At 47.7% G+C, this 26,640-nt stretch overlaps 1 protein-coding gene across 2 annotated transcripts in view; it reads right to left on the bottom strand.

Moving 5' to 3' along the window:
* Window positions 1-1,151: 1,151 nt before the first annotated feature.
* LOC116149083 (tropomyosin-1, isoforms 33/34-like) overlaps window positions 1,152-26,640 on the bottom strand; it is a 69,457-nt gene continuing 43,968 nt past the window's right edge. The window contains exons 4-23 of one of the 2 annotated variants that reach the window (XM_064478087.1): window positions 21,615-21,746; window positions 20,244-20,265; window positions 18,650-18,738; window positions 18,095-18,172; window positions 17,899-18,006; window positions 16,161-16,233; window positions 13,947-14,085; window positions 12,467-12,565; window positions 11,720-11,780; window positions 11,574-11,609; window positions 11,386-11,498; window positions 11,174-11,268; window positions 9,917-9,987; window positions 9,403-9,556; window positions 8,403-8,461; window positions 7,400-7,532; window positions 7,032-7,105; window positions 5,217-5,370; window positions 2,897-3,071; window positions 1,152-1,312 (exon numbers count right to left, since the gene is read on the bottom strand). In XM_064478087.1, coding sequence (XP_064334157.1) covers window positions 1,273-1,312; window positions 2,897-3,071; window positions 5,217-5,370; window positions 7,032-7,105; window positions 7,400-7,532; window positions 8,403-8,461; window positions 9,403-9,556; window positions 9,917-9,987; window positions 11,174-11,268; window positions 11,386-11,498; window positions 11,574-11,609; window positions 11,720-11,780; window positions 12,467-12,565; window positions 13,947-14,085; window positions 16,161-16,233; window positions 17,899-18,006; window positions 18,095-18,172; window positions 18,650-18,738; window positions 20,244-20,265; window positions 21,615-21,746 — 1,905 coding nt within the window. In that variant the 3' untranslated portion in view covers window positions 1,152-1,272. Of the gene's footprint in view, window positions 1,313-2,896; window positions 3,072-4,580; window positions 4,682-5,216; window positions 5,371-7,031; window positions 7,106-7,399; window positions 7,533-8,402; window positions 8,462-9,402; window positions 9,557-9,916; window positions 9,988-11,173; window positions 11,269-11,385; window positions 11,499-11,573; window positions 11,610-11,719; window positions 11,781-12,466; window positions 12,566-13,946; window positions 14,086-16,160; window positions 16,234-17,898; window positions 18,007-18,094; window positions 18,173-18,649; window positions 18,739-20,243; window positions 20,266-21,614; window positions 21,747-26,640 lie in introns of those variants that run through there. The other variant, XM_064478089.1, reaches the window with a different exon arrangement.

Below are 26,640 nucleotides of genomic sequence, written 5' to 3'. Positions count from 1 at the left end.
TGCGGCCCTAACAGTGGCAGATGCAGGGCTTGGTGAAGGATGGGCCAACTCCCCTTCCCAGTCACCCTGGCCCATCGTCCCCCACCACGCACCCTGGGCTGGCTCCCTCTTTCCTTCCTGCCTCCTCTTCTCTCTGCTTCCCCCTACTTGGTGTCCCTCTCTTGTCACCTCCTGTCCCTCTTTAGGACTTGACCCCCACTTTTCTCTCTCTCACTCACACACAGTCTCTCCCTGCGTGTGTCTTTCTCTGACTCTCCCCTAGGCCGTCAGGCCCTGAGCTCAGGTCTAGCCCTGTCCAGGGCCACAGGGCCACATCTCTCCCAGCCCTCCCACCCTCACAGTGATGTTCCAGCCCCAGCCCTGCTCACAGTGGAGGATCCCGGTTACAGAGCTGCTCCTGCTGGCATTTACTGCTGCATCGCTGTTCCCCCCACTTCCCGGGCAGCACAGCAGTCTCACCTTGACCTGTTTGTGGCCCAGCCTGGACCCCAGAGCTGCTGCAGGGCTGGCTGCCTCCACCACCTGGAAGGAGGGAGGGCCCCGTGGGCTCCAGGGACAGCTAGCGCAGAGTGGAGTGGACTTTTTATACCCAACACCTCCCTGGCAGTGGTGGCGCCCCACCCACTGACCCTGCCCCACCCACCTCAGAGTCAGGAGGCTGTGGGAGGATGAAGGGCGCTCATGGGGCCCACTGAGAGCACTGCCGCCCTCAGCCCCCCTCAGGGTCTGCCTGGAGCTGGGGCTGCCGGGCAGCTGACACGGGGCGGGGGCATGGGCCTGGTCAGTGCAGGGCCTCTCGCTGGACGCCCATGGCCCCCTCCTGCACCTCATCCGTTCCTCACCATGAGACACGGCCACTTCATTCTGGTCATCTAGCTCACGACCGGACACCCCTGTGACTGACAGGCCCCACATGCCCAGTGAGTGTTTACAGACTGAAGCAGCACAGCCATCACTAGATCTAGACACAGGCTGTACCCACCACCCAGGAGGAGCCCCGGGGCCCCTGCGGTCACTGCTGCCCTGAAGGGGTAACCTTGCGTCTGCCCTGTCATCTTAGTTCCTGCTGGTTTGTGAGTTGTGTGCCTGTGAATCACTGCGTGCCCTCAAGAGAGTGTGACCACTGGTCCTCCAGGAAGCAGACACTGACACAGAGAGAACTGTGACAATTTCATTAGGGGTGACAATAGGAGAGAACAGCGGAGGGGGCAGGATGGAGCAGGGAAACATTCGGGCTGTAATGCACCTCCGACATCTCTACGCACATCATTGTCACAGCTCAGGGGCCCCTTCAGTTGCCAAACTGACTGTGCTGTAAGGCAAAAAGAGTTATTTATTTTAGTAGGATCTTATTTTTTCTTGATTTTGTCTTCTCTAATGTATGTATGGCTTCTGACGGACACTGTAATCTGTGTGTGCATCTCTGTGTCTATACAGAATGAAAATAATTGTTTTCACATCTCAGACACAGATCTCAAAATGTGCACATTCTCATTGTTGTATTTCCTTCTTTAACTAGTAGGACCTAAGATTTAATAGAAGAAAGGGGCCTTTCGCCTTATCTTTAAAGCAGAGAATGGTAAGCTCTGGGCCTGAGCTCTTATATCTTCAGTTTAATTTAATGGACTTCCTGAGGTCTCTTTTGATGATTCTGTGTGCAGACACTTTCTTTTAAACCATGAGAATGCTGAGTGAGAAGTATGTCCCAGTCATTTTGCAAAACAATGTGTGTGCTTGACCCAACCCTCCTCACAATGATGTCAGGGACCAGCATTACCCCCCGGCTCACAGACAACAATGCTGAGACCCTGTGGGGGCCCCACTGAGTCTTGGTGTTAGGGGATGAACTGCAAGAACTCAAAGAATCAGAAGTTGGATCTTGTGACATAAATGTGGAGATGCCAAGCTGACAGTGGGCATGGTGACAGGAGGGAGCAGGGGTGTGGGGACAGGGGTCCTACAGGGGGTCTCCTGATCACCCCTGACTTCCCCCAAAGAACCTGCCTCATGCTGAAGGGCAAGGCACCTGCTCAGCTGATCTAAATCCTGCCTGCACTTTTCAAATCACTGGGGCAAAAGAAAACTTCAGCCACACAAAATACCCTGAAAAAAACAAGCTAAATTTCAGTTTCTCTGATACCCAGAGATTTCATCCAGACCCAGAACTTTCAGAAACTCAAGAGAACAATCATCTTTACATGAGGTTGTGAACTGAGGGCTTTCTACAGGGACTGGGTTCTGAAGGGGATACGTGCATGGCTGCACTGAGTCCCCTGCACACACACGTGGCTCTGAGTGGACCTCACGCTGCATTCACACGGCCCGCCTGAACTGCCCACTGCCCGCCCTGCCGGGAGTGACCTTCCAGATCCATCTGAGTGAACCCAACAAACGCCCACTGGGCAGTCCCTCAATTTCTTTCTTCCCCTTCACATCCTCCTATTCACTCCTGTGTGGCTCACGTGTCCCTCTTCTGCACTCTGAGGCCCTGCACGGGTACATCTGCTATGGTGACAAGCTGTCTGTTGTGAATGTCTCTCTCCCTCACTCGCTTCCTCACCCCTCGAGGCAACCCCGTGAGCCCCTGAAGTTAGGGCTGTGCTTCACCCCTCACAGAGCACATCACATGGTCCATGCAAGAGGCACATCTGCCAAACTGGGACTTCAAATTCACTTGATATTCTGTCAAAAGTCTCTTCTGTTCTACACAAGAGACACCTGCTTCCCAGGTCAGGACGGGGAAATGACACAGTCCATCAGATGTGTGTGCTGGGAAGCTAGACATATGTCACAATGTCCCAAGTCAGATTTCCTCAGGCATCGCAAGGCCCTGGAGTGCCATCTCCCCTTCTGCAAAGACTCGACAAGGGAGCAGAAGCACATGCTCTCATCTTACCGACTGCTGTAACTGGTGGTGGTGGGGGTGGTGGTGGCTGAGACCAAATTGGCCACAACAGAGGTGGGGGTGGTGGTGACGAGTACCCTCTGAGTAATGATGCTGGGTGTCCCATCGGGCAAGACACACCAAATGATCCTGTCCAAGAACCGGGACTTCGGGACTCCACGGTGACCTGCAGAACAGGAGAGGGAGCTGTGTTGGATGATAGACAAAAGGAACAACACCTACAGAACCTGAAACTCAATGCAGCAGCTGTCAGCACCGGGCACCCTCCCGTCCATCGGGTGCCCAGACAGCAGCACAGGGCCACACACTCGACCTTGGGGATAAAACACTGTTGCCACACGACGCCGCTGGTGTCTGTAAGTGGAGGAAGGCGAGAGTCCTGCCTGAGATGATGCACAGAGGTTCCAACAAATTGATAAAGTAGGACCTCCCAAACAGGAAGCCTCTCTGTGCAGGACAACCCACCCTGACACCTTCCCCAGCTCCACAGAAGCATGGTCTGCATGAACCAGAAACAGAGAAAGAAAGGAAATGAAGGCCTGGTTTCCCACACATAGAATCAGAGCCGCACCTGGGTACTTGCTCTGTCTGCAGGACCCTGCCAGACCCTCTCTACTCCCTGCTCACAAAGGGCCCTCCTCTGCCATGCAGGAGCTGCCCCTGGGCGCAATGAGCTCTGAGGAGCTGGGCATCCCGCAGTCCTGTGGGGGAGCTGGCAAAGTGCTTCTGAGGGGACAAGGCTGTCCTCAGAAGGGAGTCAGTCTCCGCTACAATCATCCTTATTCTCAGGGATGTCTGGATTTTAAGTTCGCTAGGAAAAGCACACTACGTTTGCCCTATGGGAAAGGGAAGGGGGAAGTCTCAATCCTGCAAATAACACCAACGGGATTTTAGCTCATGTGGAAAATCCCACGGTGTGTGATGAGACAGAGAAGCAGCTCTGACAGCTTCCAGGGCAGAACCGACCCAGCGCGGGATGGAGAACATGATGCCAGGACTGTGGTGCAAATTGGTCCTGCGGGGAAGTAGGCATTTTCACTGTGGGCTCTTTCCCTTCCAGCCTCTATTCCCTACTACAAATGCACCATCTCAGAGAATCAGGCTTTTCTGCCCAAGAATACAACTGGAGGCAGCGGGGAAGGCACCTTTACCTCCCCAGAAGAGACAATGATGGGCTGTGATAATTACCACACTCAGGAAGACTCAAAGTTGCACAAACCACACGGTGTAAGGCTGGAGGGGTGGCTTTACTCAGTTTTCAGTTACAAGTAATTCAATGGGCATTCTACAGAGGAGAATCCCCCAGCCTGAATCAGGAAACCATTCAAGAATGACAACATGAACCGGTCTCAGTGACCCAGGAGCAATCACAAGAGAAGGAGGTAAAAAGGAGTTAGCCGAGCCAGGAGAAGTCAGTATGGAGCAAGGGCTCACCATTCTTATGCTATTTTAAGAAACACACAATCAAAGCCTGAGGTACTCAGCCCTCATGCACTCCCTCGCTGATGCCTTTTGCATGCAACACTCAAGGTGACTGGCTGAGAGGAAAAGCCAATGGACCCTGGGCAAGAGATTGAATTTGAAAACAAAAAGACATGCCAGACACGTAACAGAAAACACAGTATAAAGACGAGGCCAGAAGAGGCTGCTGCAAAAACAAAAAGAATACATAAACCAGAAAGAATTCCACCGAGCACGATCTCCCAAATTATCAGGGCCTGTGTGGTCGCCTAGACGGGCGGGAGCTACCAGGGAACATCGCAGCTGCACGAGGTTCTGCATCGGAAAAAAAACCACACAAAATATGGAGGATTAGACTTTTCAGAGTTAACAATACTCCAGCAAAAAAACTTTGAGCCTTCTTTCCACGTATGACAATTGCTCTCATTACACCGAGTGGGAGACAGGTCTCAGGACCCTTGACTGGAGAGACCACAGGCCACGGGATCGGGTGTTTCTTCCATAACCGATCATCGGCTGTGGAAGGTCAGGGCTACCCTCGCTGCAGACAGCGACAGGGGCGGGCTTCTCCTCCAGGGAGCCCGGGACGTGGTGTCTGTTGAAGGCCCGTGTGCAGAACCGACACGTCTGCCCTCCGTCAGAGGACCCTCTTTCCCTCTACAAGAGACACCTCCCTCCGCAGGGCAGGACGGGGAAGACGCGGTCCATCAAGTGCGTCTGCTAAGGGACCAGAGGGACACGGCCGTGAGCCCAGTCAGGGCCGCCCGTGCACCGGGAAGCCCCGGAGAGCGACCTGCGCCACTTCTGCAGTGAATCAAGGAAGAAACATAGGACTCTGCTTTCCTCTTACCGGGCGGGACAGCTAGCGGGGACTGGTCAGGCTGCTCAGGACACGAAGGGGGAACAGGTGCAGGTGCCCAGCTGGGCGACGACGGGCTGATCACGGGGCAGCCCACGCAGGCTGGTCCTCGGAAAGGTTGGAGCCCTCCGGCCCACGGGGTGACCTGCGGGACAGAAGGGAGGGCTGGGTTGGATGACAGACAAAAGCGCCAACACCGGCAAGAGCCGAAAACCAACGCAGCAGCGGTCGGCACCGGGCGCCCTCCCCTCCACCGGGTGCCCAGAGAGCAGCACTGCGCCACACGCTCCGCCCAGTCCTCTGGGGCCTGCCTGCAGCCTGGGCCGCACACGAGGACACGGGGACACGACGCTGACGCCGCACGTCGCCGCCGCTGTCTCCAAGTGGAGGAAGCCAAGGGTCCTCCTGCCCGAGAGGCTGCACACAGAGCTTCCAGCACACGGGCAAACTAGCGCCTTCCCAACAGCCAGCCGCTCTGCTCTGGGCGGGCGGGACGGCCCTCCCCGCCACCTTCCCCAGCTCCACGCAAGCTTGCCCGGCGCGGACCAGGAACACGGAGACGGGACGGACGTGAAGAGCTCATTCTCCACACGAGCAAGCAGAGCCGCACCTGGGTCGCCGCTCTGCCTGCAGGGCTCCGCCTGCAGGGCTCCGCCTGCAGGACCCTGCCGGGCCCTCGCTGCCCCCTCCTCACAAAGGGCCCTCCTCCGCCCCGCAGGGGCTGCCCCTGGGAGCAAAGAGCCCTGGGGAGCTGGGCATCCCGGAGTCCTGCGGCGGAGCTGGCCAAGGGCTCCTGAGGGGACAAGGCTGTCCTCAGAAGGGAGTCAGGCTCCGCTACAATCATCCCTATCCTCAGGGACGTCTGGATTTCACGTTCGCTACGGAACGCACCCTACCTGCGTGCTACGGGAGGAGAGTGACGTGGGGAGTCTCAACCCCACATCTGACACCAAACGGACTGTACCAGCTCGTGCGCAAGACCCCACGGTGTGCCATGAGACCGACGAGCAGCTCTGACAGCTTCCAGGGCAGGCCCGACCCGGCGCAGGGTGGGGGACAAACACAACGTACGCACTCTGGTGCGCATCGGAATTCCCCCGCAGGGAAGGAGGCATTTCCACGGCGGGCTCTTTCCCTTCCAGCCTCTATTCCCTACTACAAGCGCACCATCTCCGAGAGCCAGGCTTCTCTGCCCAGAGTACAACTGGAGGCAGCGGCCAAGACACACTTACCTCCCGAGAAAAGACAGTGACGGGCTGTGACGTTTACCACACCCAGGAAGACTCAAAGTTGCACAAAGCACACCGTACAAAGCTGGAGGGAGGGCTTTGCCCCTTTTCCAGTTACCAGGATCTGAATGGACATTCTAAACAGGAGAATCACCTGGCCTGAGCCGGGAAACCAGTCAAAAGAACGACGACACAGAAATCCGTCTCAGTGACCCAGGAGCAACCCCAGGTGCAGGAGGTCAGGAAGGAGTCAGCCGAGCCAGGAGAAGTCAGTGTGGAGCGAGGGCTCACCCTCCTCACGCTGTTTCGAGAAACCCACAGTCAAAGTCTGCGGGCCCCGGCTCCTAAGCACTCCCTCATGGCTCCTGCAGGCACCAGCCAAGGCGACGGGCTCCCGGGAGAAGCAGCCCACTGGCTCCTGGGCAAGAGTTTTGAGTCTGAAAAAGGCAGCGACACGCCACGCCAGACCCGTCACAGGACACACAAACTGCAGACGAGGCCAGGAACGGCTGCCGGGAGAACGGGAAGATCACCTTTCCCAGGACGAGGTCCAACAGAGCATGACCACGCCACTTACCTGGGCCTCCGGGGCCGCCGCAGGTGGGCGGGCGCTGCCGGGCCACACCGGAGCCGGGCCAGGTCCCACGTCGGCTAAAAACCACAGAAAAGGATGGAGGATTAGGCTTTCCTGCGAAGACACTGCTGAAGCGAAACAAAACCTTTGCGCCTTCCTTCCTTCCTTCCTTCCTTCCTTCCTTCCTTCCTTCCTTCCTTCCTTCCCCGTATCACACTCGTTTCTTGGAGGAACTGGATAGTGACCCCAGGAACTCCTGCATGCTAAGCCCGTATTCTCTCTACTGCTGAGCTACATACACCCTTCCCCCCAGAGCACACTAGTTTCCAGGCACAGAGGACAAGAAATGCCATCCACGTTCACTAACTTACCCAGTGTATAATGAGCTCCGTGTGCTCCACCATCTGAGGTCAGTGTGTTATGATCTGTCAGCTCCTGCGGAGCCATTCCTACAGCCCCGCTAGCGTATTCCGGTTTTCTGATTTCGGGCTCAGCCGCCCCTTCCTAGGAACACAAAACAAGGTAAAACAAGAACCGAACTTCAGGAACCATCATGTGCATACGCTTGGTCAGTCAGTCAGTCAGTCAGGTAGACAAGAGTTATTTACCGAAGCTATCAGAACATAAGCCCTATCCTGGGAGAAGCTGGCGGTACAAATAAAAGGCAGATTCTCCTCTCTGTTCTGCCAGAGGCACAGGATCCATGAAAACAAGTCAGCACAGAAAAGTTTCAACAGCTCTGCAACTGAGGTGAACGGGTACAGTAACGCCACAAAGGACAGGAGAGTCCGCTGCACGTGGACAGCTCAGGGAACGCTGGGAAGACCGCACTGTTTCATAAAAGAGAGAGCCAGCGCAGAGAGGGGATGTGGAGGGGCTTTGGGGAAGGGCAGCCTGAGTAAAAGGAGCAGGTGGGAAACAGCGTAAGGCATTAAGGAAACTAGACCACTGTTACTGGCGGTGGAATGGGAAGACAAAACATGCTGCCTTGAAAATGAAACGTCACTTAATTAATTTCAAGTGAGGACGGCTAAAACAAGAACCAACTCCAAGATACACCTAACTTTCCCAGGGATGAATTTCTTTTCAATATCCTCTAATGAACTGTAAGGGAAAGACCCTGAAAAAAAGAATGCCCATACAGACACTGGTTTCACTAGGTGAGTCTGGAAAATGAACACAAGTGCATTATCCAGTCCTACGGCATTAAGCACAGAATCACATCCTAAATTGTAAGTTCAAAACATAAGTCAGAAATTCTCATCAGCAGGTGCAAACGTGAAAATGCACACTCACACCAACCCCCGGCTTATGTCTCAGAATCCCCTGGTACTTATATAGCCACGCAAGGACATGAACAACAAGAGACAGTACCTCATCCCAGCAAGATTCTCTTCCTCTCTCTTCTGGAAAGTGCTGCACTGACACACCATCTGTAAAATGTAGTTACAGGTACATTAATGAGAATATTCACGAATGTAAATTAAAACCACCATGTGCGTCTATCTCCGTTCGTGCATGTGTCAAAACAAAAGTGGCAGAAGAGACTTTCAAAGAGTTAGAGCATTTTCTGAAAAAAAGGCTTAAGTCACGGTTGGGATATATTTCAAACCAAGCAGTAAGAGGAAAACACGTAAAAAGAATGGATGTGGAAGTTGGGTTTGCGCACTATGTATTTCTAACATTTGAAGTTTGCTCTTGTTTTGGTTTTTTCTTTTCTTCTGTTTTTAAATGGAGGTACCGGGAATGAGCACACGGAATTCGGCATGCTAAGCAAGCATTCTATTTACCACTAACCTATGTCCTTCCCCGAGTCAACTAGCTTCTCGGCACAGATAAAATAAAATACAAAACAGTCTTTCACGGTTCACTGCCTTACAAAACATCTTAGTTTGCTGAAGCGCAAAAGATCTTTGAGGCCTTCTTCCCCGTATCACACTAAGTCTCACATCAGACCGAGTGGGAGACAGGTCTCAGGACCCTTGACTGAAGAGACCACAGGCCCCGGGTTCGGGTGTTTCTTCCATAACCGATCATCGGCTGTGGAAGGTCAGGGCTACCCTCGCTGCAGACAGTGACAGGGGCGGGCTTGTCCTCCAGGGAGCCCGGGACATGGTGTCTGTTGAAGGCCCGTGTGCAGAACCGACACGTCTGCCCTCCGTCAGAGGACCCTCTTTCCCTCTACAACAGACACCTCCCTCCCCAGGGCAGGACGGGGAAGACGCGGTCCATCAAGTGCGTCTGCTAAGGGACCAGAGGGACACGGCCGTGAGCCCAGTCAGGGCCGCCCGTGCACGGGGAAGCCCCGGAGAGCGATCTGCCCTTCTTCTGCAGTGACTCAAGGAAGAAACAGAGGACTATGCTTTCCTCTTACCGAGCGGAGCAGCTGGCGGTGGGGGGCAAGGCTGCACAGGGCACCAAGGGGGACCAGGTGCAGGTGCCCAGCTGGGCGACGACGGGCCACACCCGGGACAGGCCACGCAGGCTGGTTCTAGGAAAGGTTGGGGCCCTCCGGCCCACGGGGTGACCTGCGGGACAGAAGGGAGGGCTGGGTTGGATGACAGACAAAAGCGCCAACACCGACAGGAGCCGAAACCCAACGCAGCAGTCTTCGGCACCGTGCACCCTCCCCTGTACTGGGTGCCCAATTGGCAGCTACGCTGCATCCACTCCTTCAACCCTGGGCCTGCCTGCAGCCTGGGCTGCTCAGGAGGCTTTGGGGATAAAATAGTGTCAGCAAACTTCACTGTGATGCCTGGGCATACTTATCCCCTAATTCCCAATCCACAGGCAAAGCCAGGAATGGTTTGTTCAAAAGGAAAATGCTAGTTCCAGAGATTATTCAATACAAAATGACCACTGGAATACAACTGAGTAAAATTACTTACTTTGGTTTCCTCTGCCTCCTTTGCCGGAAAGGCGGTGCCATTCCTAACAGGGGTGCCACCCGGCCCTGAAGCTGTAAAGGGAGAGCAGCGCTGAAGGCGGATTCTATCTGAAGTTGCCGTGCGGGGGAAGCACGACCCGAGCCCTCCGTGCCCTCCTCCAGGAGCTCTCACTCCCGCCCGTGCCCCGGGCTCTTCACAGAGGCCGCAGGTCTCCCTCACACCTCAGTTGACCACGAGGACGAGGGGAGACTGGACCCCTGTCCCATGACGAGGACACCACAGTGCCTTGATTCAGGTGTTTTCATAGCTAATCCCCCTGGATGGGGTCTCAAGGCTCAGATCCCTGTCAACCAACACTTACACAGTGGACTCACAGCACACTTCAGGGCAAATCAGTCTGTATGCAGATTATACATTAAAGTAAGAAGGGTCTTTCGTAGGAAGAGTATCAACAACCCCTGACTGTGAGCTCAACCTCTTCCTCCTCAGCCTGTTGGTAAACTGTTAAAAGCCTTCTCTCTGACAGCGCATGTCTTGTATAAGTGACCAGATGTCACGTAAACATTTATGAAAGAAGTGGCCTCAATGACTCATGTTGTAATAATCGGCAAAAGAATGGTGAGTTACATGGAGTAGCTGGTGGGAGACTTTAGAGTTACACGTTAACTCTGGGAGAGGGAGGCTACGTAGTCATGTCACTTACTACCTGGCTACTCTAGGTCACTGTGCAAGCTTTTTTATAAGAACGAAGGGACCTGCAAAATTAGTGAAGAAATGCCTGCTGCCTTAAAGCAGATCTTGAATAGAATATTTATCCACCAAGGCAAATGAAGAAAAATGTTTTTCTCGTTATGACATACTGCCTTCATTCTAAAACGTCATCCATGTTATTTTCCTGAAATGAGAAGAAAATTCAGCCTTCAAAACCGTGTCCAGGCGGGAAGAGAGGGCTGACGCTCATGTCTTCTAGTGCACAGAAACCAGCCATGCCAGCCACGCCAGGCATCCAAGAGACTTGGGGGTGGCCCGCAGTCCCTGGAGGGGCGTGAGCTCCACCGCTCACAGGGGACAGAGCCCTGCTGGCTGGTGGCATGTAAAGAAAACAGCATCTTGTCACCCAGCTGTGAACCTGTTCCCCACAGTGAGTGTGTGGTGTGGTGTCCAGGAAACCCGACAACTACCCATGGGGACAAGCAGCCCACTGGGCGGCTCCTGCTGCAGAAATGGAGCTGCCGCACTTCACAGTGCGCTCCTTACCTCTCAGGGGAGGGTGCAGCCTGTACGGTCCTCCTGGGGTGGGCTCCTGCCTCATGTATTCCTCTGCCTGCCTCCATCCGCAGATTGCATCCAATCTTAAAGATAAAGAATGGCTTCAATACAAATTACACCACCAATTCCTCTACTAGGCACAAAACAACCAGTCCTTAAAAATCTCAAAACACCCGTAAAAATGTGTCAAAATTCTGTACCTCTGTTTCAGGTGGGCAACTTCCCTTCTCAGCTCAGAGGAGTTTTCCCTTCTCAGCTCAGAGTTTTCCCTTCTCAATTCAGAGATTTCCCTCTCCAGCTCCTGAGCCCTGAGCTGTGGGAGAAAAACACATCCACGTTCAGTTGTGGCCGACTGTGCACAAAGGTAAGGAAGGAAACAAATTCTTACCGAGCTGTCTTGGGCCTTCTTCTCGGCAAGAGTGACCTGAAAAAGTCAACACATCAAGAAACACCCCATGGTAAGGGGTTCTCAGGGCCACAATAACTGTCTGCATCAGGTGCTGAGGACTCTGTGTCAGGAGGAAGGCAGGTTACCTGGTGTCTCCAAGTGATCTCTGCTTCCCGCATTTGCCCGTGACATTCTTCAAGTCTTATCCTATGAGTTACAAATTGTTGCATCAGAGAAGACACAATGCTGGGTATGCTGTTAAATAAGCTGCCCCAGTCCAGGTTATCTGCACTGCACACTCACACACATCATCTCACCGCTCAAGACACACTGCACACGGCTGCAGAAGCACGGCAGGTGCAAAGCTGTCACTGCAGCCACTCCTCCCGTCACTGTTACTGAACGCCTGCCCGGTTCTGCACCGACACAACTCCCCCTCCCGTTCTCAGCATTTCCCTCACGTGTCCTGTGCTGAGCGTCTTTCATCACAGAGCTTGATTCTTCCTTTCCTTACATCCTGACCCTACTTCTTACCCCTGGGTCTCCCTAGCAGCACGGGAATGTGTGTTGGTCCGACTGACGCTACACTAAACTGCTATCCTCAGGGTGACAACGGTTTATAGCACCTTCAGAAACATCTCTGTGAACCGTCTCTCCTCTCAGTCTGGCCAGCACTGGGGACCAGGAAATTCTTAGTAACTTAATACTTTTTAAAGTTAAACGTTTAACTTAACATGTGTAAAACTTAACACTTTTCCTCCTGTGTGAAGCCACGTATACAAATGTCTTTTGTGTGGGTCGGTTTATGATACTGTGTCTAAATATTTTAGAAAAGTTTTCAAAAAATCCAACAGGTGTTTTCAAAGCCGCATGTGCGGAGGAGCTGAACTCACTTGTACCATCTTCTCTCCTCTTCAGCCAATTCTGCCTTCTCCTTTGCTGCCAACAGCTGCTGCTTTCCCACCAGCCCACATCCGTTCATGTCCACCTTCCTGAGAGGGGAAAGAAACTCTGAAATTCTGCCAGTTTCCCTCCCAGAAACTGGAAGGGAAGAATTCCATGTTCCTTTCGCCCTTCCCCATAAATGCTCAGGCTGATAAACACACAGGAAAGAATTAAAGTACCCCCACTAATAAATATGAAAAAAAGTACACTCAGGCCTCTGGCAAGTGTTTGGTATCTGGGCTTCCCTTCAGCGTCCCCACCCCTACTCATTTGTGCATAAAGTAAACACACAGGAAAAGCCCACGTGAGGTGTGCTCTGCGCCCCCCCCCCACCAGGCTCAGGCTCCTGTGCCTGGGACAGCGCGAGCTCACTGTGTTTCAACGTGGGAATCAGGGTCTGACCAAGTCACCACAACCAAACACATTAGGGTAAAGCAAGCGCTCATGACTTGCTTGATTTCTCCCACAGAGAGCCCAGATTTCAGTCAAAACCTGGAGCAAAACCTGATCCTTTAGGAAATATAAGGAAACGTTTGTTTTTGAAAGCAGGTTAATGGGTGTGATGTCCATGACCTCTCCCTGAGAATGACAGGAAACTCTGGACAAATTATGAAATCCATGATCAAATGTACCAGATTGCTAACAATCCAGAAAGGGACATGAGGCCAAGATGGAGAAGAAGAAAGCCCAGGACTGGGCCCACCTTCCCCGGGGGTCACCCGGTAACTGCAGAGGAAACCACTGAGATGCAGAGCAGCCTGGCAGCCAGTGCCCCCTACGCACGGGCACCGCAGTCAGGCAGCTGGAGCTCATGGTCCGTCAGCGAAGGTGATCCCTAGAAAGACCCGCAGGACTTAGCTGGGATCCGTGAGAGCTACATGCCAGAAACAAAGGTGGACAGGAGACACACGGGCCTCACGAGGGCTGGCTGCACTGACTGATCTCAGCTGCTAACCGGGTTAACAGGATGTAGCGCTGCTGGCGCCCTGACCACCTGCCAGCGCTGTAATGCCCACCTTCTCTGCAGCAAGTTAACCTCACACGAGGCCTCAAATTTTCTCTATTTTCTACCCAATGTCTAGAGTTTATTAAAAATGATAGACACATGGTAGGTCATGACACTTTGATGTGGTTGAAACCTAAGGACAATAAAAATGGACCTAGGGGGATCCAGATAATGAAGCGACTAAATCTGGTCCAAGAACCCGCTAAAATCTCAAACTAAATACAAACAAGACTCTGGTAACCAGTTAGAATGAACAGAAGCAGCAGATTACAGAAATCAAGGTTGAAAAATAAATGCACATCTGTACTGATTGAATATGGTAACGAAAATATGGTGGTAAGTATTCTGAAACATATTACAATATCCACATAACTCCACACATTCATTCACACATTGTCATAATTAACACGGGAACGTCTTACCCTTCAGTGTCCATAGTTCTCTGTCCACTGATTTCATCAAGGACGCGTACTTTCTTCACCTGCCTTTGGAAACCGTCTTCCTCACGTTCTTTCGGAGATCCCGATGCAGCATGGTGGTCTTGCATTTTCTTTTTACCCTCTATAAACATAAAACAACTGGCTTTGTGTGTGCACATGTGCACTCAAGAGCTTGGCTGTGCTGGGGAGTGGAGAAAGGAGAGAATTCTGAAGGCAGGAATCCCCTTTTTACCTTCCCAGTGCAAATTCATTGCTATTACAGGCATGTTTCATTTTATTGCCCTCCCTGGTAATGCATATTTTTAAACAATTGAAGATTTGTAACAACCCTGAGTACAGCAATTCCATTGGTGACATTTTTTTCTGGCAGCATTTGCTCATTTCTTATCTCTGTGTCACATTTTGGTAGTTCCTGAAATATTTCGTTCTTTATCATTTTAATTACAACAGGCATGACATTCCTTTAAGGCAAAGCCTAATCCAGCGGAAGTTCCTAATTCTCAGCAATTCTATAAACCCTGAGAGAGGTGAAGAGGCTTCAGAAGAAAAGTGTGAAGCCAGCAGGGGTTGGCCCATGAAGTTTAAGGCAAGATTCCATCTCCACTGCATTCCTGTGCAAGGTAAGGCGGGAAGAGCTGACCCAGAGGCTGCTGCAAGTGCTCCAGGAGATGAAGCTAAGACAGCTAATGAAGGTGGCTGCACTAAACAACAGATTTTCAATGCAGAGAACTGCAAGGGGAGGCCACCCAGCACCATCACAGCTGGAGAGAAGTCAGCGCCTGGCATCAAGGCTTCAATGGACAGGCTGACTTTCCCGTTAGCGGCTAATGAAGCCAATATTCATTTAACATTATGAAAATCCTATGTCCCATGAGAATCAAGTGAAATCTACTCTGTGCTCTATAAATAGAACAAAGCCTGAATGACAGCACATCTATTTACAACATGAATATTTTAGCCCATTGTTGAGACCTACTGCTCAGAAAACAAAACAAAACACAAAAAAAAATTTTCAAAATATTACTGCTCATGGACAATGCACAAGTCATCCAGGAGCTCTGATGGAGATGCATGAGATGAATGCTGTTTCCATGCTTAACACGACATCTATTCTGCAGCCCATCGATCAGGAGAAATTATGACTTTCAAGTCTTATTATTTAAGAAATACATTTTGGAAGGCTTTAGCTGCCATAGACAGTGACACCACTGATGAGTCTGGGCAAATGAATGGAAAACTTTCTGGGAAGGATTCACCATTTTACATGCCATTAAGAACATTCGTGATTCACGGGAAGAAGTCAAAATAGCAACATGAACTGGGGTTTGGAAGGAATTGATTCCAATCCTGATGTATGACTTTGAGGGGCTCAAGACTTCAGTGCAGGAAGGAGCTGCAGATGTGCTGAAAATAGCAGAACTAGAGTTACAAGTGGAGCCTGAAGATATGAGTGATTGGCTGCAACCTCATGATAAAATCTGCATGAATGAGGAGCTGCTTCTTATGGACAAGCAAAGAAATTGGTTTCTTGAGATGGAATCTACTGGTGAAGATGCTGTGAAGTAGGTTGAAATAACAAAGGACTTAGAAGAGCGTATGAACTTAGCTGATAAATTACCGCAGGGTTTGAGAGGACTGACTCCAATTTGGAAAGAAGTTCTACTGTGTGTAAAATGTGTCAAACTGCCTGCGACAGAGGACTTGTTCCTGAAAGGAAGAGAGAATCCTGTCACAAACTTCACTGTGGTCTTATGTTAAGAAATTGCAAAAGCCACACCGATCTTCAGCAACTGCCACAATGACCAGTCAGCAGCCACCAACATTAATTCAAAACCATCCACCAAAACGACTGTAACTCAATAAAAAGAAAGTTAAAAAAAAAAAAGACCATCCACCAACAAAAAGATTACACCTCACTAAAGGCTCCAATGATGGCTAGCAGTTTTTAGTAATAAAGAGTATTTTCATTAACTTATGAACATTGGGGTTTTTAGACACAGTGGTATTGCTCACTTAATAGACTACAGTATAGTGTAAACTTAACTGTTATTTGCACTGGAAAACCAAAAAAAAAAAAAAAAACAAATTATTTGACTCTCTTAATTATATTTATTTTATTCTAGGGATCTGGAACTGAAGCCACAACATCTCCCAGGAAGCCTGTATGTAAGGTTTTCTTCCCAACAAGCAACATACCTTCCAGGCTGCAGTCTCCAGTTGTCACAGCTCGCTGCATCGCACCCTCAGATCTGGTCTTCGAAACACCTGGCTGTAAGATAGATATGAGAAGACATTCAAGAAGTACTGATCCACAGCAAAGTGCACATACTTAACACGAGAGGAATCGTACGCTTGGAATCAGCTAAGACGGGCCATCTGCTTTCCGTGCGTTACAGCACAATTAAACTCTGACACACCGATGCTCGGTTCTCTGAGCTAAGCATCTCTGGGGCTGAGTAACATTCCTTACTCTCTTCTTGCTGCTGAGCTGAACGTCCTCCTGCACATGCATTTCTTCAGATTTCACTGTGGCTTCACAGACGTGAGATTTATTAAGGGCAATTTCAACCTAAAACATTCTCATTGATGACTAAATTCCCAAGAAAAATAATTTGAGTAGATATCAACATTTAATCTTCTAAAACATGAGATTGTTGTTCCTTGTGAAAGCTAATGTGTACAGTGGAAATCCTGCTGCAACTGGAGGCATTTACCTCAAATTCCTGAAGTGTTCATTGAAACAGCACCTTTCAAGTTCTCTGGAGATGTTCCTTTTTCCAGTATCTTCACACAGGACACAAATAAAGTATGTACTAAGATTTCAATGAAAACTCAGGGTGATATGCTGAAAAAGTGTAACTTTTTTTCCCCCCAAAACAAAGTATTTTGTTAACTGCAAAACAAACAATGGAAAATAAATATATTAGCCCTGGTGCATGTCCAGAAACTTTGGTGAGCATTCTCTCCAGAAGATATTAAGGCAGTGAAATGATTCTGAACATACACATTTTATAAAGAAAGGAAAGCAAGTGTTATACGTTCCCTTACACATGCTTGAAAGCATCTGGGACTTTCCCTGAATTTTGGTTTGGGGCTGAAGACAGTGCTCTATTTTAGAGTTTACAGCAGACAGTGCCTCTTCCTTCAAGTTTAGCACTGGGCGTCCTAGCAGCTCGTTCTGACCCCCTGCGTCTTGCATTTCCTTCTTCAGCTGGTCCTCTTCCACTGCCAGCCTGCCAATCTCTTCCAGAAAGTCTTGGATTGTTCTGATGGGCAGTTGCTTCTCTTCAACCCTTTTGGAATCCTGTCCCTTCTCAGCCAGTATCCACAACTACCCCTAAGTTTCCTGTGATGGCAGCTGATCCAGGTTGAGCCCAGGACAAATGTCAAGCCCATAAAGAAATGCGGAAAAAAGAGACCTCCAGGCGCAGATATTTCCTCGCCTCCATAGGCTTCCTCCTCACTGGACAATGGAGGGCACGACTGGACGACAGGGGGAAGCAAGGGTGGGAAACTGCTCATGTCAAAGAGCTCACAAATGAGTGTCCCTGGTAAAATATAAACAAAGTTTACCCAAATTCACATGGAAAGTTCTCTGTTTAACATCAACAGGGCAAGGAGCTGTGCACCTACTCTAGTAACTTCCTTCACCTCTCAGGTATTTCCTGGCATCTTCTGTGTATCTTGGAGGGCAGTGTGAGTGGCGAGAAAACTCTCTAGGTTGTGAAAATAAGACATATTTCCTAGTCTCTGAAATAGGAAAAGTCACAAAGGTTTTAGTCCATAAAATTCTGGGTCATTGTTCACAGAGAGGTTCCGCTCCTGGGCTCTCACACTCTGCTGTGGCCAAAAGCAGGAGAAGCGGGAGCGTGCAGCTCGCCCAGGGCACAAAAAGCCTCAGAAGCTCAGCTATGGTCAATGTGGCAGCTCTTACCAAGTGTGGACTCTTGGTGTTCTGGTCCCTCACTGCCTGCAGCTTAGCTCGAGCAATCTGAACGTCATTCAAATGTTCATTCACCCTCTCAATTGTTTTCAAGTTCTCCTTCAAGGAAACATTGAATTAGTAACAATTACTCATTACTTTCATTTCTGTTTTCAGAATGTAACCTAACGAGAGAAGGGGTTCGTACCTTAAACTTCAGTGCTTCCTCAGAGAGCATCTTCTTTTGCCTGATGGTCTCCTCTAAGCATTTCACTGCATTGTTGGTCTATGCAAAGATGTAATGAAGGAAACAGAATTACAAATACTAATTACACTGCTAGCTGAACCTATCTTGTGTGTGACCCCTTCCACTAATACAGAAAGTGGTGCTTTACATCTACGACACTTGCTTTTTTTTTTACTGAAAATATTTCAGTCAGTTACAATGTGTCAATTTTCTGGTGTACAGCATGTTTCAGTCACACACATATATATACACCTATGTTTGTCTTCACATTCTTTTTCATTATAGATTACAAGACATCAAGTAGAGTTCCCTGTGCTCTACAGAAGAAATTTGTTTTTTGGTTTTTTTTTTATCTAGGACACTTGCTTTGAACCTAGACCTCTTATGGAACATATGGAACAGGACAGTAAGATGAAGGAAAAGAGAGCCAAATAACTGAACTACCAGAGGGGGGAGGAACTGAAGGTGAAATCACACACACAAAAAAAAAAAAAAATAGCAAAAGGACCAGGATACCTTCTGCACCCAAGCAGATATATTTTCTGCAAGTTCTCTCTTTTCGTTCTCCAAATTCTTCATCTGCTCAGTCATCTGCTTTAAAGTAACTAAAAGGAGATAAAGCAATTTCTCATATTGGCAAGAAAACCCAGTAGAATAGAATTATGATTTATTAGCAGTAGAGACATATCTGGCTGGCACTATGAGTATAATTAACTTTTTAGCTTTACTACCGTGCCTAAAGGAAGCAAATCTTAGTGGCATTCTAAATGTGAGATCATTGAGATTCCTAGTTTAATTTTTTTCAAAGATGCAGAAACACAATAAAAAGTCTTCCCCTAAATTCCCTCCCAGCTATAAGCACTATTCTTAGAAAATTCATTCAAATACTTCTGACATCACCAGAGATGAAAAAGAAAATCCAAGCATCCTGTCCCCTTAACATTCTCTCCTCCAGTTACTAAGGTAAGTAAACATGCCCCTGCTTTAAAAAAAAAAAAAAACAGAACCCTTATCCCACGCAGGTTCACCCCACAGCCAGGCCCTATCTGCAGCACCACAGAAGGCAAGTTCAAAACGTCGCCTTGACTGGGCCTGCACAGGCCTCCAGTGTCTTCTTGCTGCCTGGCAGATCGTCTTTCATGAAAACCATGCTGGGGGCCCTGAAGGACAAGGTCACTGGAATTAAACGCTTTGGTACCATGTGGGCTTCCCCACCTAGTCACTGGAGGACCTGGATAACACACAGGCCCTAAATGACAAGCTTTTCCATCGCCAGGATGAGAATGTTACCATCACTGCTTCAGGAAAGCAGCACATGTAAAACAGCCAGTCACAGGCGACTCCACGTGTGAAGCTCTAGAAAGCAGCCCTCAGAACCAGACTCCTCTCTCGGGCATCTAAGTCCCTCATCTGACCACACAGTGCATACGCGTCTTATCTCTGCCCAGTGGGGACGCTCTGATGCTGAGATCCCTCTTCTCAGCACCAGCCCTTCTGCATCAACTGTCACCAACAGCAGCCCTTGAGGGCCTACTGAGCACCGGGCAGCCACCCTGCCCACCACGCACAGCCCCACTCGGTCAGCAGAGTCTGTGAAGCCTGCACAGAAAGCATCATCCTCAGGCTGAATCACCTCCATTAAGTCCCCACTGCCATGAATGGCTCCCTTCACGTCTAGGTCACAGCCCATGGTTTCCCCTCTGCTGTGACATGCACTGCCTGGCTACATTTGCATCCCTCCCTCAGCCTGGAGGGTCCTGACAGGCTCAAGTAGTGTTTCAGCATCTTTACTTTTCACCAAGAGCCAGCTCATGTTAGGCACTCACTCCGAACATTAGACTTCTCATCACCTGCTTCCTAAAAGTTGCTATGCAAAATTAAACTCATCCTAGTCTCCCTACTCCTGTGACCCTCCTGGTCTCTTAGCTCAATAGATGCCAACTTCCTCTACGATGTCACTTAGACACCATCGCAGGAGTAAAATTTTCAAGAGTTGAGAAATCAGTTAGACATCAGAAGTCACTGTGTTTACTCTTAGTTGAATTAAAATCCACATTGAATCCTTGTATTGAGAAAATATTACAAAGGAAACTAAACCCTAATATCTTACCTTGAGATGCACGAGGCTTTACCTAGGAGAGAAAGAAACAATAAATCTGAAGTCAAAACATATAATTAGTAAATCTATAATTTCTAATAAACTATCAAAACAGTAATCATTGAAATCACAATTATCATTTTGGTTCAGCGTAACAATATGATTAAAAATCAGGAAAAATCAGAATTTCCTACTTAAGGCATGATCTTTCACTCACCATTTCTGACAGCACAACGGTAAATAATTTATTTTAGAACAAAAGATCTGTTTACATGCTATTAAATAAACACCACTCTATTCAATTTTCATAATGCATATTCATATTTAACAACACTCAACTATATTATTTTCATAATATGTTGTTGTAATGCATCATTTATATAATTTCTTTTTTTGGTCAAACCAAACATCCACACTTAAGTCCAGAACCTGGATTGTTGTATAATCTTCAAAAGAGAGAGAGAGAGACAGAGAGGAGAAAACTAAAAGAAAAATAAAGGCAAAATCTTTATACTAAGGTTAAGATGCACCCCTTTCATTCACTGAAAGGTTTTCTGAAATCTTTTACAGAGTTGACTGTTGAATTGATAAGCAATTGTAACATATGAGGTCGTAAGATTTGTCAAGACCACTAAAAACAAATGGACATCAGATGAGACATCAGACGAGAATGAAAGTGAGCAATGGCTGTAGTAAAAGCACACGCAGCAGCAGGATGGACAGCGACCATTTTCAAGAAGCGAACGTGCTTCCTGACTCAGACACAAGTCATCATCTGCGGAGTAATAGCTCAGTAAAACCCAGGCAGGACTCCACTGTAATACCACGTAGACACATTTCCCTGACCCTTAACACATATTTCTTCATTCAAAACTTTAAGTGATGATCAGAGACTGAGGCCAGCCCCTAACCTTGCCAAGATATTGGAGCATCATCACAGTGTCGAAGCTCCAGTGGCAATAATGTGGCAATAGAATGCATCCATGGAGGGCAAACAGAAAACCACAGATGTTCCCTTAACTTCACACTTGCTCAGGAACACTGAGCTTCCCAGTCCCCTGTCACCCAACATGCAGGTGGGGAGAGAGATGGGCTCACCAAATACTTAACCTTCCTGTTTTGTTATTGAAGAGAAGAGTTTATGAATTGCCATTGTCTCATTGAGAATATACTGTTGTCTTGCTCAATGAGTTCTTACTATAAAGATTTTGCAACAAATTTCCATTTCAAAACTAATTTCTGTTCAAGTTAGTAATCTAAAAGGAAACAAAGAAAAGACTCCTGGATTCTGGCCCAGGCAGGCAAATAAAATGTCCAGTGACTATAAAAATTCCTGTTAAGTGTGATTAAAAGGACACTGTCAGGTACTTTAGTAATACTCACAGCAAGGACGCTCCTCCAGACAAACAACAGAAAACTGGAAACTCCCCAGGCGGCAACAAGAAGAAGCAGCTTCCACAGAAATTCATAAACATCAGACCCAAGATGGGTAAGGAGAATCAGAGTGTGGAGGATCTGAAAAGATATTGGAGATAATGAGGAACCTCAAAGACATTAGCAGTGTATCTGTCACAGAGAATCATCTTTAGAAACCCTCAACCACATCCTCAAATAGCTCCACAGAGAGGCGAGAAGGGACACTTGAGTTCAAAGGAGCTCTTGGGAGTGTGGACATGTTAACTGCCTTCATTTGGTAATAGTTTCACTGCTGCACACATACGTCAAATACCTGATAAACAAAATGTTAGAGATTTGACTTTGCTGACAGGCACATTGCAAATATTTTTAAAATAGTTAACAGAACTTAACTTATGAATGTAGAAGCCAACTTGAAATTGAAAATAAGCAAACACAAACCTACATGGCATGGGACACCTCCATCTTCTATTGGATGTTCATGAAGTACCTGGACAAACCCCTATGAAGTGTCCCCAAAAATACACCCAACATGTATGGGGAAAGAGCAATGAAGATATGTGTTAAAATATAGAGAGATGTACAGAGATGTATTTCTACATTTATAGACTGGACATGAGTGAGAAAGCAGACCAGCTCTTAGAATAATGTCAAAATTACTATTCCAGCAAAAATTAATGATATATTTTAGCCCAACTATCTAAAAACCATGGAGGTTTTCTTCAATATTCACTTTGGTTCTGAACCAGAGCATGTAATGTCAGGCTTCTGAAATAAATAAGGATTTGTATAATAAGAGTTTTAATCATATTGTACAAGATTACTCAAAGAATGAAGTTACATAAAAAGAGAACTCAAAATAATCAGTACAAATAATTTACATGCATATTTCACAGTACTGCACCTACGTCCATTAACAGCCACCAAGAAAATTAATTTGTATTTCTGGAATGTACAGTCACCAAAACAAAAGCCAAACACATAGTTTTGTAAAAACTAGATTTATAAGTATTATAGGAGGGAATAAATACACAATGTAACTTGTACTTTATCTAGACACCAAGTTTCAGTCTTGTGCAAATAAAACCTCTCTAGAAAGCAGCCCCTGAAATCAGTAACACTGTCATTGTCAGCTCTCACAGTTGGGGTCAGTAAAATCTGTGCTGGTGGAAAACATGCACCGTCTTTGCATAGCTGCCCTCTGAGAGAGCAGTGGGTCTCAGCACAAAGGAGAGACACGCAGATCAAAGGCACAAAAACAAACACCATCTAGTCACTAACTGGTAAAACCCCCTCCACCGTGGGCATGCTTGTAACACACGGCACTGTCTGAGCGCTGACGTCAGCAGCTGCCTCCTACCTAGAGTCTATCCATCAGGGCTGATGTACTCAGGTTCTGTCAGCGGCCATGAGCAACGGTGGAGAAGGACAAGTTAGTTTATCCAAATGCTCAAAGATGTGGTAGGGAAAGAGGGCTGACTAACCTGGGAGAACTCAGCCTCATTCCCTTTGAGGGAAAAAATCCAAACAAAGATGACCTATAAATGCCCTCCTTAGTAGGCTCAAAAGAAACAGAACAGACTCTTCTTTGGGTGGAGTGTTCATGTGGCGTTGATTCTGCTTCAGTGCAAAGATTGTTCCTGACACTCGGTTTTTCCAGGTCTGTAAGAATCTGGTGGAAGCCTATCAGAACAAACCCACTTAAATCCATGAGGTGTTCTCAGTCTGTCTCTTTTAGGGTGTGGAGGTGATTTTTCCTGACACGGTAAAAATTTTACAGCATGTATCTGAATTTTCTTTATATTTGGACAATTCTAAGGACATGAAGGACACTTTCTGCTTTGGGGAAATCAACATTCTTCACAAGGACACGTCACTAAAAAAAAAAAAAGACAACTCGTCCACCTCCTGGGTCACATCCCTCCTGAGCATTTCCTCATTATAAACATCACAGCAGGTCGCAGCCACTGATTTTCACATCAGCTCAGCTCTCAGGGCTCCCCCATCAACTTAGCTGGACACAGAGTCCCTGGGGGCAGCCTCCAAGATGAAAAGGAAAGGGATAACTAAGAATTTGCTAGAAGTCCAATAAAAATAAAAGCAAAAATAAACAAGTGGGACCTAATTAAACTTAGAAGCTTTTGCATAGCAATGGAAACCATAAGCAAAGCAAAAAGACAACCTACAGAATGGGAGAAAATCTTTGCAAAAGATGAAACTGATGAGGGCTTAATTGCCAGAATATATAAACAGCTCATACAACTAAATAAGAAAAAAAAAAACCTCAATCCAAAAATGGGCAGAAGACCTAAACAAGCAATTGTCCAGTGAAGACATACAAACGGCTAACAGGCACATGAAAAAATGCTCATTATCACTAATTATCAGAGAAATGCAAATCAAAACTACAATGAGGTATCACCTCACACCAGTCAGAATGGCCACCATTCAAAAGTCCACAAATGACAAATGTTGGAGAGGCTGTGTAGAAAAGGGAACTCTCCTACACCGCTGGTGGGAATGCAGGTTGGTGCAGCCACTGTGCAAAACAGTTTGGAGATTCCTCAAAAGACTAGGAATAGACTTACCATATGACCTAATAATCCCACTCCTGGGCATATGTCCAGAAGGAACCCCACTTCAAAAAGACACCTGCACCCCAATGTTCATAGCAGCACTATTTACAATACCCAAGACATGGTAACAGCCTAAATGTCCATCAACAGATAACTGGACATAGAAGAGGTGGTATATTTATACAATGCAATACTATTCAGCCATAAAAAAACAATATAATGCCATTTGCAGCAACATGGATGTCCCTAGAGAATGTCATTCTAAGTGAAGTAAGCCAAAAAGAGAAAGAAAAATACCATATGAGATTGCTCACATGTGGAATCCAAAAAAAAAAATAAAATAAAATAAAGAGCATAAATACAAAACAGAAACAGACTCACAGACATAGAATACAAACTTGTGGTTGCCAAGGGGCTGGGGGGTGGGAAGGGACAGACTGGGAGTTTGAAATTTGTAGATACCAACAGGCATATGCAGAATAAACAAGATTATACTGTATAGCACAGGGAAATATATACAAGATCTTATGGTAGTTCACAGAGAAAACAAAATTGTGATAATGAATATATGTATGTTCATATATAACTGAAAAACTGTGCTCTACGCTAGAATTTGACACAATATTGTAAAATGACTATAACTCAATAAAAAATGTAAAAAAAAAAAGCAGCTGTGGTATATTTCATACAATGGAGTACTACTCAGCCATAAAAATGGTAAAATGATGCCATTTGCAGTAACAGGGAATGGATGGACCTGGAGAATGTCATTCTAAGTGAAGTAGTCAGAAAGCAAAAGAAAAATACCATATGATATCACTTATATGTGGAATCAAAAAAAAAAAAAAAAAAAGACAAACTTATTTACAAAACAGAAACAGACTTACAGCATAGGAGACAAACTTATGGTTACCAGAGGAGAAGGGAGTGGGAAGAGAAAAATTGGAAGTTTGAGATTCATGGATACTAATCTATATAAAGTAGACAACAACTAGTTTACACTGTACAGCACAGGGAACTCTATTTAATATCTTGTAGTAATTTATGGTAAAAAAATATGGAAATGAATATGTGTATTTTCCCATATGACTGAAGCATTCTGTTGTACACGATAAATGGACAACATGGTAAACTGACTATACTTCAATAAAAATATTTTAAAATTTATAGGGCTATTGAGTATTTTTGTTACATTAAAATTTCCGAAAAGAATACACTTCAAAGAAAACAAAGTTGCTGTAAGTTAACAAACCAGAAAGCACAGAGCACAGATGACATTTCCCTGTTTAACAGACCAGCACCAACCCAGTGCTGAGACCCCACTGCTCCCAGGACTGCCAAACGTCACCACCAGGAAGGGCGCACGCACAGGACAGCGAACCGCACGGGGACGGGACCGGAACACACACAACTTGAAGCAGGATCCTGACAAGCTTTCCGGGAGCCAGTCTCACTATGACTTCTAGTAAGTAAGAAGAGTTTCTCACTTTTTAAAAAACTGCTTTACTGAGATAAAATTCCCCCATTCCCGCATTTTAGGCATACAACTCAATGGCTTTTAGGATGTTCACACTTCCTTCTTTGATGCAATAAAGTAACTATTTCAGGTTTCATCCTGTCAACCTGCTGTTTGGTCCAAGAGGTCCTGACAGGACTCAGAGCTTGAGGACGCCGGTGGCCAGGGCCGCTCTAGACTGGTCAAGAAACCTGTCCTGAGAGCCTCGGGCTTCACCAACGATGCGTTCCCATCAAGGACCCCATGAGAAAGCAGCTAGTTAACCACAGTGTGAAAGAGCCCAGGAAAAAGGAGGACACCTGATGCCCGATGTTCACTCACAATTGCATTTTCATATCCAGTGCACCCCAGCACGTGGGACCAGAACATCCTCATCACCTCCATGTCCTGGTCTTCTCAGGGCCCTGAGGTCCCCAAGGCAGGAGGGGGGAGGGGAAGGGAGGGGAGGGGAGGGTTGGGAAGGGGAGGGGAGGGGGTGGGGGATGGAGTGGGGAGGGAGTGTGACAGGTACAGGGGTTGAGCACTTGAGAGGAGAAGAAGGGGGGTCACAGAAAGGATGAGGGCCAATCAAGCTCTTGAGGGGAGGAAGGAGGGTTCAGTCAGGTCAGGAGGTCAGCAGGTCAGGAAAACAAACAGCAGGCAAGCGGACTCTCAGGAGCAGCTGGAGGGGACGAGACGCCTCCCTCCAAGCCTTCCTGTCTGAACGCTGCCTTAGCAATGCCAGTGCTTTATGACCTCTCTTGACCAATCACCTGCCTTTGCCCCTGGCACCTCACAGTGGACATTTTGGGTGACCTCACTTTTACAATGTGCCCCGCCTAACTGATCCCCCACCACCAACTGCCAGCCAACCCTGGGTCCTCTCTGCAAACTTTTCTGACCATATGCTTTCTGGTCCTGT

Source organism: Camelus dromedarius, chromosome 23 (genome assembly GCF_036321535.1).
Source record: "Camelus dromedarius isolate mCamDro1 chromosome 23, mCamDro1.pat, whole genome shotgun sequence".
Lineage (NCBI taxonomy): Eukaryota > Metazoa > Chordata > Mammalia > Artiodactyla > Camelidae > Camelus > Camelus dromedarius.
Note: the sequence above shows the minus strand (reverse complement) of the source record. Positions and strands in the feature narration are given on the sequence as shown.